At 40.4% G+C, this 16,217-nt stretch overlaps 1 protein-coding gene across 7 annotated transcripts in view; it reads left to right on the top strand.

Annotated features, from left to right (window-relative positions):
• Positions 1 to 16,015, top strand: part of TMEM154 (transmembrane protein 154) — a 45,919-nt gene extending 29,904 nt beyond the window's left edge. For 2 of the 7 annotated variants that reach the window (XM_025438952.3, XM_049094235.1), the window contains exons 7-8: positions 1,422 to 1,479; positions 11,152 to 16,015. In XM_025438952.3, the coding sequence (XP_025294737.3) occupies positions 1,422 to 1,479; positions 11,152 to 11,167 (74 nt within the window). In that variant the 3' untranslated portion in view covers positions 11,168 to 16,015. Of the gene's footprint in view, positions 1 to 1,421; positions 1,480 to 3,477; positions 5,414 to 5,448; positions 5,571 to 11,151 lie in introns of those variants that run through there. The other 5 variants (XM_025438953.3, XM_035698873.2, XM_035698874.2 and 2 more) reach the window with 5 other exon arrangements.
• Positions 16,016 to 16,217: the final 202 nt, after the last annotated feature.

Here is a 16,217-nt window from a genome sequence, read left to right as displayed (position 1 = left end):
GTCCTGGGATCAAGCCATAGAGGCGCTCTGCTTCTCCTTCTCCCTCTGCTGCTCCTCCCACTTGTGCTCTCTCTATCTCTCTTTGTCAAATAAATACATTTTTAAAAATCCTTAAAAAAATGATGTTACCTATTTTTTCTCCTTTTAAAATTCCTTTAAAAGGTCAATAAATTATTTTTCATGCTCAAATTAACAAACTCCACCATTTTTATTGTCATATAATTTGTATTTTTTAACATTCATCTTTTAAAAATACCCTGGGGGTTGGTCAGATTCAACAATAACGAAGTCCAAATCCAGAGACCTGTTATCAGAATTATTGCGCCAGACTGCTTATCAACATAAGCTTTCCAGAAGATTAAAACCATTCAATGAACTTGTACAATTTTGAACAGAACAGTTTTTTTAAAAGATTTTATTTACTTATTCATGAGAGACACAGAGAGAGGCAGAGACATAGGCAGAGGGAGAAGCGGGCTCCTTGCAGGGAGCCCGATGTGGGACTCGATTCCAGGACCTTGGGATCACAACCCGAGCAGATGCTCAACCACTGAGCCACCCAGGCATCCCAACAGAACAGTTTTTCATAGCCCATTACTGAGGAAAGAATGGCTCCATAAAGCATTGAAGGTTAGGGGCAGGCCACTGAGATAATGCTTAAGGTAGTTTCATTTTGTTGTTTTTAGTTTATAAAATATACATTTCATAATTTGGAAAATGCAAAAAAAAAAAAAGTAGAAAGAAGAAAAACATCACACCACCCAGAGATAACCTCTTTGAATAACTTGACATATTTCCTTTTGTGCCTAAGATAATGTAATACAAAATCAGGACCCTGTTACACTCATTAAATCAGAAACTCGGAACAAGGCCTTTCTATTTAACGACTACAGCAGAGAGTTATTTTGACACATTAGTGATGGAGCCGATGGATTTTGTTTTTCCTTAAAAAATCACTGGCCCTAATAGGAGAGAACTCTGACAGCTTTAAGAAGGTTAGTTATTCCTCACTTTCCCTGCTGCTTTTGGAGTATGCGTCCTGCCTGAAGTCATGCTGCAGGCATGTCAGGACCTCCGGTAAAGCTATTTTATTCCAGTGTTTAACCTGAAACATGCAGATTCTAGCTTTTGGAGCAACAGTGGGGTTCTTCAGGGACTGAATAACCAAGCAGTGATGAATTGTGCCCTTTCCAACAGGGGCAGAGGCATGTTGAAGTCTTGTATCTGTGCTTCTAATGCTTTTTCCATTTCAAGAGCCTTGCCATCATTAATCTTTTAACCTCTGGAACTCCCTAGTGAGGCCATTTCTGCACAAGTAACTGGACAGATCAGGGACATGCAATGCTCAAATATAGGGGTTTTGTGGATAGAAAAATAAAATTTTGGTGACTAACCATGAGTTTGCTTTTTTTCCATCCTAGCAGACGGCGAATGTTTACCTACTTTAAAGGAAGAGAAGGAATCAAACCACAACCCAAGGTACTTCTAATTTCTACCATTGATTATATGTATGTGGGGGAGGGAATTGGAGACCAGGGTAGAGCACTTTTGCTTACCGTCTCTGTGCCTGTACATTTTATGTGACAATTCACATATGTGCGTAGTGTGGGGAAAAGAAAGCATGGCAAATAGAAAAATATAAAGTAAATATCCTTGTTATATATAGATACAGTCTTTAGAAGTAAATTAGGACTGGCATTTTCTTGCCCTTCTAAAGAGACACCGTTGAAGCGGCTTCTGTTTTAGTCATAAAACTTGACGATTATATCAAACTATAGTTTTGTTTCGCTTGGGTGAATAGATGTTTGGTAAGGAAAACAGATGGGAAGTGGCAGTCTTAAGGGGGATAATTGTGAATAAGAGCGGACAAAATGAACATCTAAAAACCAAAACAAAAGAACACCCCACCAGGCTTGGATTGTTAGGAGAGAAATTAAATGAGAATTTACTAAGCACATTCCATTCTACCACTAGGTGGCTCTGCCTGATAGAAAATTTTAGTGTCTAGGGCTTGGGTGTTTTTCCGCACACCATGATCTTGTTTAAATTTTGTTATCTTTTATGAGGATAAAAATGTGCATGTTTGGGGTGGTTTTGATCGGAGAATTATTTGGTCAGGACATGGGAAGTGTCATAGGAGAAAGGATTGGTGATTCAGCATTCCAGGGACCTGTTCCACACAATAGCACTGTGATTTGGGGGGCACCAAGTTGTTGGTAGGGGTGACTCAGAGGTGATCAGTGAGCAGAGAACTTGACAGAGTCTGTGACTGACACTTTATAATAAACTGGGCGCCTGGGTGGCTCAGTCAGTTGAGCATCTGCCTTCGGCTCAGGTCACGATCTCAGGGTCCTGGGATCGAGGCCCACATTGGAGTCCCTGCTCGGTGGTGGCGGAGCCTGCTTCTCCTCTCCCTTTGCCCCACCCCTGCCCCTGCTCTCTCTCAAATAAACAAATAAAAATTTAAAAAAATTAGAATAAACTTTCAGAGCAGGATTCTATCTTCTCTCCCTCCATGTTAACCAAAGGCTGTGCCAGTCATCTTAAATGCTTCCAGAGTGCAGTCACTGGTCACTGGGCAGTCCAAACGCTGGAGCGTCCCAGGGGAAGATTGAGAGTAGAATGTGGTTGGGGCAGTCAGACGTTTGTCTTCTGGACTCTTCTTCTGCACCTTCCCCAAAACCTTATCGGAGAGGTGGTCACCCCACATCTCACACATCAGGCCCTCACAGTCCTTTTTTTTTTTTTTAAGATTTTATTTATTTATTCATGAGAGACACAGAGAGAGAGGGAGGCAGAGACACAGGCAGAGGGAGAAGCAGGCTCCATGCAGGAAGCCTGATGTGGGACTTGATCGTGGGACTCCAGGGCCGAAGGCAGGCGCTAAACCACTGAGCCACCCAGGGATCCCAGGCCCTCACAGTCCTAATGAGCCAAGCCTAGGCTCTGACGTGGAAGTCCACTTTGTATTGAAGATATCAGGCATTATTTCTCTTAAAGTTGCATCACTGGCTCAGGAAAGATTCTATCCTATTTAAGTGAGATACCAGATATTAACAAGCAGATGAAAGAGAAAAATTCTAGGGGGAGTATCACAAAGGAAATCACAGAGCAGTATTTTCTCTGCAGTTTAGTCTTAACCTAAAGATGAGTCACTGTGTATTTCTGTGTAGGGTTCACTCACATCACCACCAAAACCCTATAAATATCTTATTACCATAACTCTGACGAATACCCTCCAATGATGCGAAACATAGGGGGTTTTATAGACCTGCCTCCTGATCTCTGAAATTATTGGCAACATGGAAGAGACCTAATGTTAGAGAATTACATGGTTATGACAGCATCTTAGAAATCACGTTTCTGAAATACTGAAAGGTTGGTCTTTAAAATAAGCTGTAGCTCATTTCTGCCTATAAGACAAAAAGCCTTAACTGATTTGGGGGGCTGCTTTATGCTAAACTATTATTTTTTCAGGTGAATGTCCACATTCTTCTGTTGGTCCAGAACTATCTGGCTTTGATTCAGAGGACACTGGTCAGGCCTTACCCGCTCAGCGATGTCAGAACCAGGGCTATTCTACCAGCAATGGCAAATCCCAGGGCCTTGGTGCTATAAGGACGTTCTGATTACTCAAAGAGCAGTACAATACTATAAAGCAAATCTAATTTTTAGTCACCAAAAACTCCGAAAGATACAAAGCACTTAGAACAAAGCCTGCCACAAAGCAAACTCTCAATAAATATTGATATTATTATTAAAATTCATAGACATAAATTCACTGCACTTTGGGCTAATAAGCCTGTGTCCAAAGGCCCAGGCACATCCACGTTAGTGGTTGGGGCATTTTTTTTTTTAAAGCTTTCTATTTTAGTTTTAGGTGTATAGCAAAATGAGCAGGAAATGACAGGTCCCATCTGCTCCCTACCCCTATACACACACAGCCTCCCTGACTATTGGTGTTCCACGCCAGAGTGGTACATTTGTCGCAATAAGTTAACCTACTTTGACACATCAGTACTCCCAAAGTTCCCCATTGGCTTTAATGTCTGAGACTCATCCTTCCTCTGCCATTTAAGCAGTGAACAGGTGACTGTACTGCTTCAGAAAGTATGTAACAGTCACTGTAGATTGAACTTAGTAGAAAACATACTTCTCCATCCTCTTGCTAAATTAAGACTTCCAGAATGCATTTAAAGAATTCAATTCATCTTGATGCTAGAAAGACACCCTGACACAGAACCTCTGTTATATGTAAAGTCTTTGTACTTCTGGAAAAAGGGGTCAATCTGGTCACCACCCTACACTTAATGCACTATGTGGGGTGTAAAGACTTTTCTCATCAGGATCCATAGTCTCGAGTCTTTTAGAACTCTTCCCACATATCCCATTGACCAGCCATTGTTCATTACTTTGCCCTGTCCTCATTGAATGGACATTTTCTTTTATGTTGTGGAATCTAAAGTTTAGCACAGGATTTTATTAAGGGCCAGAGAACACAAAGCAGTATGGGAAGTTTATACTATGGTTTTCATGTCTTTTGAAAATCAATAAGAAGAGACAACAAAGGAATTGTGTACAAGGGGGAGTTTTATATTCATATTTCCTACCTTAGCATTTCTCCCATAATTCATATCTGTTATGTGTGAGACATTGTAAGTGGAATGCTGTTTAAGGGTTGCGGCAGGGCAGAGGGAGAGGTCTGCCCTAGAGTCGAAGAGAATTTCATCACTGGCATTGTTAAGCTTTGCCAGCACTCAGTGATAACAGAGAGCAGATCTATTGAGTTGGTTATATTATTGTTTAAATTCTCTGTAAAGAATGCACTGCCTTATTGTCTGCCCCTCCCAGCACCTTCCTGAATGCTGCTAGATAGTAGTAACCACAAAGATAGACTCCCTTTCATCATAGTGCTTACGGTCTAGCCAGCCTGTCCCTTCTTCCCGAGGCCTTTATAGTTAGACAATTTCCTGCAAGCGTAGTGTTTCTGTCTCTGCAAGCTTAGGTGACGAACCACAGAAAAGGAATGGCAAATATTAGCCGAGTGTCCATCTTCTTTCCCTTATGCCAATTGGCCACAGTGATGAGTTTATATTGAGTAATAGCATTGGGAAAGACTAGGGAAAAAATTGATTTGGTTCCATCCAAGTGGATTTATAATTTTGAAAGCACATTAATAACAAAAAATAATAAGACATTTATATAGCATTTTATACATACTGGATGCCTGGGTACTATCACGTAGGAAGTTGAGCAGTCAGAGAGGGTAAATAACAGCATACCTGTTCTGGTTTTGTGATAATTCTATTGTTTATTTTATGATTCACGTCTGAGCTCAATGACATAAAAATGGATCACTTCAGTATTTCTCGGGAAAATCTAGGTTAGTTTAATAAAGAATTTCATGAATTTCTTCCTGTCTCTGCTCTTTGTCTTTTTTTTTTTTAGAAAATTATGATGATGTAATTTTACAAAATATATTTACTGAACAACCCAATATGTGCCTGGCATTGTCTACATCACATCAGTTCAACCAGCTAAAAATGAAATAAACTGTATGAGTAAACCTGGAGCTTGGAGCGGTTCAATGATTTGTCTAATTTACACAGCAGGTTTATGATAAAACTCAATGTTTCTTTTAAAACTACATTTTCGAGACGCCTGGGTGGCTCTGCGGTTGAGCGTCTACCTTTGGCCCAAGGCGTGATCCTGGAGTCTCGGGATCCCCCTGCAGGGAGCCTACTTCTCCTTCTGCCTGTGTTTCTGCCTCTCTCTCTGTCTCTCATGAATAAATAAACAAAATCTTTATAAAAAAAACCCCAAAATTACATTTTCATTTTCTTTTATTAATTAGTTAAGAGATATTCCACAAATTAGAGATCAAAAAAATAGAAGGAACACTCAGCAGCAAAAAAGGCAGCCACCATGAGGCTAATGCATGAAAGTATTTGGTGAATGATGTATCCATCACCTCATGTATTCATGGATGAGACTGAACCATTAATTGCAAGAAAACAGCAGTTTTGGTGAACTGTGTTGGCCTCTCGGCTCAAGTAAATCTCTGTGGCCCCTTCCAGTTATTTTCTCTATGAGTTTCTTTCCTCTTTTCCTTTCTAGTCTCTCAAAAGTCCTTTTAAAACTCAGTAAGTATTAAATAAGAAGTATATTGAGTGCCAACTGGTTTCCCTCAAATCTGAGCTCTGTATTTTGAGGGATACAAAATAACTGCTTATTAAAAAAAAAAAAAAAAAAAAGGAACCGCTTATAATCCTGCAGGATGATACCTTCAAATAACATTGTTAAAATGCAAGTGTGTATGTGTATGTGCACGTGCGTGTGCATGTGGTGGGTGAGGCAAGATGTATTAAATTTAATAAACCACAGCATTGCTTGAATAGTGGCCCAGATTATGTCTGCTGTGGGCATGATCTATGTGTGTTGGATGAATGTTAGGCCTGGGTGTGATGTTAGCCAGATGTGTGACCTCTATAATTCTCTCCCTACCCATCCCACCTCCCTCCCACCCCTTCCCTGCCCCAGGGCCAGGGCCAGGGCTACTTCGGGAAGGAGAAGGGATGTTGTATTGCTGAAGAGAAAGGGAGCATGATCTAACTGTGAGGTGACTTTGTGCTGTGCTGAGCTCTGTACTCCCCCCACACCAAGTTAGGAAGCATCATCACACAAGAAAGGTTTAGTGCAGGTTTATTGCCATCTTTGGAGCGAGGAAACATTAGCTGTGGTCACGAAGAGGAAGCGTGAGAAGATAAACTGGTCAGGAGAACAAAGATGGCTGCGCCCCGGGGGCACTCGGGAAGGAGGCCTTCAGAGCTGTCCTCATTTCACTGTTAGCTTCCCAATTTAATGCTTTCTTAAAAATCATAAGATGACGCTTTGTCATCAGTTCAATTTGTTTTTACAGTTTGTGGGCCTGTTACTATAAAGGCTTTTGTGAAAGCTGTCCCACATTCTTAAAATATCTGCATAACACTCAGAAAACGTACTCTCTGATGCCGCTAACACTGCGGAATTAACACTGAGGCAAGCAATAGAAGTTTGAGGCAGGATCACTTATTGTATCTGGTGCAATTGTGTGGCAGTGGGCCAAGATATTTTTAACAGGGAACTCTAGGATCTGCCAGAGTTGGAAACGCCTGGGCTTATTTGATCATTTCACAGAGATGATAAGTAGCCACAGGGACAGCAGGGAACACGTCTAACTCGACAGAGGAATGAGCGGGCGAGCGAGAATGCCTCCGGGCGCAGGTCGTGGGCCGGAGCCCAGGTTGCTGACTCTCACACAGGCCTGACGGCCACTGCGCCACCGCCAGTGAACATTTGCGTGTGAGAGTTGCAACACTAGGAATGACCTGATGTCCCACGGCTGAGGCAATTGGTATCCACTTTGGGACAGTCTTGTGTGGCAGGCCCTGTCACACTGCTCGCAGGCCACAGAGCCGAGCAGAGAGTGCCAGGTGTGAGCTCTGGGCTCCTTGGTGCTTGAAGTAAACAAGTTCTGGTTGGTGACGGTGCCACCAGCTAAGCCCTCAAATGCTTGTAGAGCGTTTTAAACAAACCACATTTAAGTACATTCTCCTCAGAAATGGAAAGTTTGGAGGCGCCAAACTTTGGCTCGGTCTGTTAAGCATCTGCTTTCAGCCCAGGTCATGATCCCAGGGTCCTGGGATTGAGCCCCACATCGGGCTCCCTGCTCAGTGGGGAGCCTGCTTCTCCCTCTGTCTCTGCTGTTCCCCACCCCCCATGTATTCTCTCTCTCTCTCTTTCAAATAAATAAATAAAATCTTAAAAAAAAAAGAGAAAGAAATGGAAAGTTTGTTTTGGAAGATTCTTTCTTAAAGACTTTGCATTTTGAAGCAGTCAGTGTTCAAGCTTGTGTTTAACCAAAAAACATTTGCTAGCATAGAATCTGCAAAATAAGAATAACATACATTTGTGTGTTTGTGTCAGGCCGCTAGTATAGTGCCTTACGGAGATTTGCTCACCTATCCTTTACAACAACCCTGTAAGATACATGGTATTATTATGTGTGTTTTGCAGATGAGATAAACACAGAAAACTGAGCCTAAAACAAGGTCAATTTGCCCAAGATCACACAGCCAGGAAGTGGCTGAGCCTTGATTCAAGCTCTGGCTGTCTGACCCTGTGCTCTTATCTACTACGCTGAAAGAGCCACTGTTAGCACATACTAACCTTAGTACTGCCATAAAAACAACACGAGGTGTGAAATACCTAGGCATAAACTTAACCAAAAAATGCATGGCATAATATAAAAAGAAATGGTTCAATTTTATTGAGGGACATAAAAAATTTTTTTAAATAGAGAGACACATACTGTGCTCCTGAAAGACTCCACAATGCAATAAAAATTAAAATTTAGAGCTCTGTCTCATGCCATAGATTAAAATAGACGCCAAATAAGATTAAATGCTAAGAAAAGAAAAAAGTACAGAAAAAATATAAATATTATTATAACTTTGAGGTAGGGACTAGTTGAAAGCATGACACACGAATCAAAAACCATATCAAAAAAGCATAGATTTAGAGGTGCCTGGGTGGCACAGTCCGTTGAGCATCCAACTCTTGGTTTTGGCTCAGGTTATGATCTCAGGGTTCTGTGATCCAGGCTCACATGGGACTATATGCTCAGCAGGGAGTCTGCTTGGGATTCTCTCCCTCTCCGTCTTCCCTCCCCCCTGCTCTCTCTCTCAAATAAATAGATAAATATTTTTAAAAAGAAAGAAAAGCATAGTTTTAAACTACATTAAAAGCTCTAAATTTCTTTACTTCAAAAAACACAATAAATAGAATGAGGAGGAAAAGGAAAACTGGGGAAAAGTATTGGCAATATATGTATAATGAACAAAAATGATTAATACACAAACCAATAAAAAGATAGTCCCATTCTATTTATTTATTTATTTTTAAAGATTTTATTTATTTATTCATGACAGACACAGAGAGAGAGAGGCAGAGACACAGGCAGAGAGAGAAGCAGGCTCCATGCAGGGAGCCCGACGCGGGACTCGATCCTGGTCTCCAGGATCATACCCCGGGCTGAAGGCGGTGTTAAACCGCTGGGCCACTGGGCCTGTCCAGTAGTCCCATTTTAAATGAGTAAAAATTATCAATATTAGCAATTTAGCAAAAGAAAAAAATCAAAATTACCAATAGACCTTTAAAAAATGTTTCTTTTTCTTAGAAATCATAAAAAGTAAAGGTAAATATGACGATATTTTCACCTATTGGATCAATAAAAAATGAGAATAATAATATCCAGGATTGAAAAGGAAATCTCCCTAAAGAGAATGTGGGGAGGAAAAAAATCTAGGGAAGGGGTAATTTGACAAAGGGCTATTTAAGCTTTAATATGAGATACATTTTAGCCTGGCAATTTCTCTTCTAGGTATGTTTATGCAAAGGTAACAACTGGGAGTGTGCAAAGATTTTTTTTATACTAAATAAAAACTGAAAATCAGAAGTAGTCTACAGGTTTAACAATAAGGACGTAGTTTAAAAAATGGTTTTTGGTCTGATGAGACACTAGAATGCTCTGTAGCCACTAAAAAGATACTGTATTTTTATTAGCAAGGAATGATGTCTGTATGTGAATGACAGTGAGAAAAGCAGATCACAGCGTGATATGCATAATATGATTCCATTTTTGTACCAAAGAATGTATATCATGATCAGAGGAAGGAAGTTTGGAAGAGTACAGACCAAAATGTTAACTGTGGTAAGATTGTTAGTATTTTTCGTTTTGCTTATTTGTTTTTGTTTTTGTTTTTGTTTTTTCGTTTTGCTTATTTGTATTCATTTTTTCAACAAAGAGTATGGATTGGTGTTTGTTTGGTTTTTGTTTTTTAGATTTTGTTTTATTTATTTGTTCATGAGAGACACACAGAGAGAGGCAGAGACACAGGCAGAGAGGGAGAAGCAGGCTCCCTGCAGGGAGCCTGATGCAGGACACGATCCCAGGACCCCAAGATCATGACCTGAGCCAAAGGCAGATGCTCAACCACTGAGCCACCCAGGCATCCCAGTTAAAAAGTTTCTTAATCTTCCATCAGCTTTCCATTTCAAATAAGTTTTGCTGTAGAAGTTGTCTTTTGCTCACAACTGCCCGCCTCCTCCTTTCCCATCGATGGTCCGACCTTATCACAGCTTCTTCACAGCACAAACACCAACACATAACCATACACACATTATCTCCCCTCTCCTTCCATGGATAGATCTATTTATCTATCAAATTGCTTCAGTCTTTTTAGAAACACATGCTGGTTCCCTGAGCAGGAGAGCTCTGAAGCAGGCGTCAGGAGAACCTAGCTGTTGCAGACTGTACACACCTGTGAGCTAAGGAGTTGTGAGGTTCTGTTGATTATTATCATCCAGGCACTTTCTTGGAGACAAAGGTCACTTCAAGTAGGGATGTTCTGGAATTGGAGCGAAGGGACACAAAACTGAAGAAAGAAGTGGGAGGAGAGGTAGAGTGGCCTGCTTTCCAGGAGATGTGGGTGGAGGCATGGTCTCAGTGGGAAAAGCTGCAGAGCCAGATATGTGGCCAAGATAGCCAAGTCAGAAACAAAAGCACAAATGAGCCAGCACAGTCATGTCCGAATACCACGTCCCTAATTTATGTCGACTCACACCCCAAGATGCATTAGGCATCATTAGGATTGAATTCTAAATGACACCGAGAAGGCATCTCTAGATCCTTTGTGGATGTGAACAAAATGGGCTTTTGAAAACACGCCAGGACCACGAACTCCTGAGAAAAAAACAATGCATGGAAATTTTTTAAAAAAGGAAGGGGGGAAAAAAAGCAATTTGGCATGTATTCATAGGAGAATGGGATTAGATCTATTTAAAGGGGGGGGACCCCCAACTCCATCTGGTTCTCTCCACATCAGCACAAGGGAGGGATCTTAGAGCAAGAGCTAGGGATTATTTCTTGGCCTTCATGGATTTCCTCCTCAGGGATCAAATATAAAATCCAAACCAACCTTTGTTTCAGAAATTGTAAGCTGGACCCTGTTGGCTTCCTGATCGTGTACGCTCTCTGGAGTCCCCTCCGTAGTGCAGTGACCAGCTCTCGGTAGCTTCTTGGAAACATACCATGGTTCTGTTTTTTTACAGTGACAGTGAATCCTGAGACTGAATGGTGCTAAGGTTTTCCAAGAGAAGCAGCCCCGGAGGGAGCCTGCCGAGCCTGCCAACAGAGGATGAAGAGGATGCGAATTTAATTAATTTCAAATCAACATAGACACAAGAACCTTTTGCTGTTTCTCCCAACGCCCACTCTTCCTAATGATGGCATCACCTGTACTTGGAAGAATGCACGATTGAGAAGCGCGAGGGAAGAGGCTTGGCTGCCGTCCTGGGCCTCTGAGGGAGGAGGACCCAAGCGGGCTCTCGCCCCCGGGAGCACCTCTTCTCTCCTCCAGGCCTACCCCTGGCTGCCCGGTCCTCTGGGCCATGCTCTCTAGGTCTTTGTTACCTTTCTGCTTCGTTCCTCAAAGTTTAAATCAGGAAGCTGTTTTATATATGGCTTCCTTCTGGGTCACCTTATTACCTAATTAGCGCTGGATAATTTCCTCTGATTAGTCAAGTCCTCTGATAGGTCATGTGCATTCGGCAGCAGCTTTCCTCAAGGCGAGTTACATCATGGAAAAGACAGAAAACAAAGCGAGCGTTTCACTGTGTGCATCATCCCAGGGGCTTGGTAAGCTCATCTGCCTGCCAAGAAGACAGAGTGGGAGAGGCCGCCGTCCGGAGGAGACGCTCTTTGGGGCCTTGGGGACTCGAGTTGGCCAGAGCCCTTGGGACCTTCTTGGAGGAAAAGGGATCTTCAGTGACAGAGCAAAGTGATTTCCTTCTCAGCTACAATCACCGGCTTGTTCACATTTCCCCAAAGCTCATTCTTACTCTCGCCACACCTCCCCCGCCTGTGGTCTGGGACTAGGACATGGGCACAGGGTGGGTCATCTGTCAGCCTTCTATGTTTTCAAGATCTTTAAGGTCATTTGAGACAGACAGAATAGGAATAGGAAATACCTGTGCCTGTGGCACATATCACTCGTCGCACTCTCCTGTCAGGCTGGGGCAAGCCTGGTGTCCTCCTCGACACGGCTCTCCGGGAGGCCACTATCAGCCCATCAGAGATGACATTCAACACGGTCTCTGTTGACACCCTCGCACGAGTAGCAGCAGTGCACCGTGCAGGAGGGCCTGCTTATCATTCCCACTCACGTAAAATCAATCCTCCTTTAATCCTTAATTTTCTAATTCTGACCTTTAAAGCAATCTAGCAAATCGGAGTCCTCAGGTCTTCTACGACACTTGGTATTTTATTCCAGGGAAGAAGAATGAAAACTTTATTTATTTTACTGTCCTCATATCAACTGCAGGGAGATGAGGCTCACCAAACTCTTGCTGTTGAATGGGGGGGCTTGTGTCTGGAAGGCCGCCTTGAGGCGTAGCAGAAACGGGCCTTCTCCACCCTCTAGCTGGCATCCGCCTTCTGACCTGGGCTCCTCGTTTTGAAGGCAGGGTTCCAAGCCAGGGAAATCTTTCCACACAATAAAAGAAAACTATCTGCTTGTGTTTAACCACTGCTATTATGCTAGCTTGAGACTTCACAGGGCCTTGGCGAAGGACAGTCTTCACGGTATAGAATTTCAACAGATTGATCTGTCATATTCTCGTTAGCACATCCTAATAGGGCATTTTTGTTTTCACCCCTGTTCTGCATATTCATACTCAACCTGCAGTCCACGGTGACTCTCAGATATTTCTGCCAAAATTGCCATTTTCTGAATCACCGAATCTATTTTGTTACTTTGTTTCTTCTCAACATTTTGACTCTCAGAAGAGTCTCAGATCGCTTCCTTCTCTCTCTAGGTATCCAAGATTTTTGATGAACTCTGAGGCCTGTACATTTTATCCAAGTCTATCAAATAATGGAGACTTGAGAAGTTCAGAGAACTATAAGGGGTCTTGGAATCTCGTTTTGATGAAGCAATATTTTATGATACGATAAAGATATTCTCGTTCAGTATTTAAAATCACTTCAAATTCCAGCAAGAGAAACTTCAGCAACACGCCATTCAATTTATGTCTGAAAAATGTACCGGTGTCTATAAGTGCACAGTACACAAGGCATTTGTTTTAAAGGTAGTTTATTCTTGGCCAGGTGTATTAACCAAAGCTGTGAAGGGTCAATCCTAGCGCCCTCTTTTTATTACTGTTCAATTAATAGGTATCATATATTGAGGATAATTTCAAGAATTGCTTTTAAACCCAAAGTTAATTTTATGTTTCAGATTATTGTTAGTAAAAATTTAACTAATTGGCCTTAATTACATAGCCGATCAGAACAAAATCTGGCTTCAGAATATTTTAAAGATATGTAAGTTTCACTGCATTTTTGTACATTTTAAGCAGACTAAGTTAACAATATTGTCAAGTCGAACTCCTCAGGAAACTTATTTAAATGAATGTGTAAGAATATCAATCTGTTACTCTTAACTCAGTGATGTGACTCCTCTTTCTGAGGAGCTCGTTGTTACCCAAACACATACAGCACGGATCCAACTTCTTATCCATTGGGGGAACAAATGCTTCTATCAGTGTAAATGGATGCTTTAAAAAATGCTTTTGTCTATTTTTAAATTTTATCAATTTGTACCATCTCTGGAAGAAGGCTCCTATGATGAGTAAACATAAAATATAGACTTTAGTTCCAATATCTGTCAGAATTAACACAAATTCGGAATGTAGTGGAGTGATAAGACACCGTTTTATACTAAGAAGACACTGCTGAAATTCTCACTGTGGGGAAAACATTGAAATTTTATACTGAATTAAATTTACACATGTTATGTTTTCACTCTCAGGAGATACTCAAGGTAAATCTTGGGGTTCCATTTAATATGTACAACAGGCAGACCAGGGTAGCTTCACTCATAGATTACATTTCCTCGATCTTAAAGTAACCAGAAGAGTCACTGTATAACAGTGTGGAGTGAAATTATTCAAATTGGTTATTAATAATTGCATAATCCAAACAATGAATTGCCTAGATTTGTTTATTTGTTTGAGCAGCTCTGTGACATTACCTTGGTACTGTCCCATCTGGTACTAAAATTTTATTTTCCTCCTAGTCCTTTTGGGGGTGGCTATTTGTAGATACTTGGTGGGGTTTTTTTGGTTTGTTTTTTGCCCTATTACCTTTTCTAAATAACATGTTATATTCATGAGATACCAATCCATGCAAATATATATGAAACTAAAACTTTTTAAAATCAATTCTATAGATACTCTAAGCTCTTCTTGAAATACTTTAAAAAGTTAAATTTATAAACCAAAGTACATCCAATAATGTGAAGACTTTAATTCCAGTGCCATACAAGTTTAGAAATACAACACTGAAGCATTTAAGACAACCAAAGGTGAATGGATTCGCTTCCATTAGACTTCAGGTGTAGAGGGCTCAGGTAATTATACTCCTCATTTCCCATCACAGTATCATCACTGGCCTTTGGTGCTTTATAAATAAGGAATTGGACCTTTTACAGAAAGCATATTCTTCATATTTTTCACCTCTTTGGTCTGCATGTCAAGAATTCAATGAAAGATATGTAGAAACTACAAATAGTAAGCAACATTTTTTCTAGTGTGAAGATCAGTGGAGAGTGATCACTAGATTACTCTGACTTAGGTGAAACCCCTGAAATTATAAATAACATCAAGAACATGGGAAAACTCTGCATGTTTAATAAATGTCAGACTTCAGAAAGGGCGGAGATTGTAGTTTTCCAACAAGTTAAAAAATAATCTGCTAGATCATTAGTAACTTAGCATGTATACATCTTGTTTTTAAAAGTAAGTGAAAATAGTGTAAAAAATGTATTAGACTCTCTCATTTTTCAAGCAGTAAAGTACTTCCTCAGAAGGTCACTGAGATCATCAGACGTTGTATTTACCACTTGGCTTCAATGTATAAATCCTACCTTGTAAGCCCCTTGTAAGAAATGGTCCCATCACTATTGGTTAGAACTGATTTGCAAAACTACTAAAGTTGTTTGTTTGTTTCAGAGAGGGAGGAGGTTAGGGACAGAGGGACTGGGAGAGATGGAATCCCAGTGTGGAGCCCAGCATGGGGTTTGATCTCACAACCCTGAGATCATGACCTGAACTGAAATCAAGAGTCAGACGCTTAACCAACTGAGCCACCCAAGTGCCCCCAAACTATTCTAGTTTTAAGACTGATGAAAGGCTTTAGGGTTTTTTTTCTCCTGCCTTGTATGCTGAGAATAATATATGTAATAATATTTTTCCTTTACAGCTTATGGCTTTAGATTTGTCAGATATACATGTATATATGTGTAAACTGCTCTCTTCTCAGCTGCATGATTTTTTTTTAGAAAAAATGAATAAATCCGTACATGCTTGTATGCTAACTTATTTACTCCACAGTGATAGACTTAAAAGCATTTCTAAATTTAACTGAAAAATAAAGCACTCTAAGATAGGAGTAAAGAATATTTTTGACATTAGTTTCTATGTAATTAACGTATACCAAGATTTAAAGTAAATGTTTATTTGAAGGTGAGGTATTTGTTTACTAAAATGTTGCTGACTAAGGGTAGAGGAGTGACTTAAATATCTTTTTAAAGGAAATTCCTTTAACTTAACTTCTGTGACTTTGAAAAAGAAGGATTGTTACCTTTGATGATTATGCTCTCTTGATCTGTATACCTCTTTAAATAAATGAAACAATACCAATTTTAAAAGTTCTTGTAGAATTGAACCTGCCTTATACAAAATTATCTACCCTAAAAATTAATTAGATTTTCTACATATCTAAAAGATATTATAACACATTCTTGTCTTTTCTCTTTGCAAAATATTTTTAAATTGAGAAATGCGATTTTAATTGTCAATGGAATGTAATTTTTAAAATTATTTTTAATAAAAATAGAAACAGCTCAGAGCTAAAGCCTTCTCTTTTGCCTGATTTCTCACTTTCCTTCATGTCTTTGAGTCTAATTTCATTTTCTACACGTTGGCATTATGATAGCTAGAGCAGGACTGACGAGCAAGTTCATAACACATAGGCCATACGAAGACGTCTTTGAATGAGGATGCATTCTTGCAGGGCAAAAAAACTAGTCAGCACATTGACAGAGAGCAGAAGGATA

This window comes from Canis lupus, chromosome 15 (assembly GCF_003254725.2).
Source record: "Canis lupus dingo isolate Sandy chromosome 15, ASM325472v2, whole genome shotgun sequence".
Classification (NCBI taxonomy): domain Eukaryota; kingdom Metazoa; phylum Chordata; class Mammalia; order Carnivora; family Canidae; genus Canis; species Canis lupus.
This window is presented reverse-complemented; position numbering and strand designations above follow the sequence as displayed.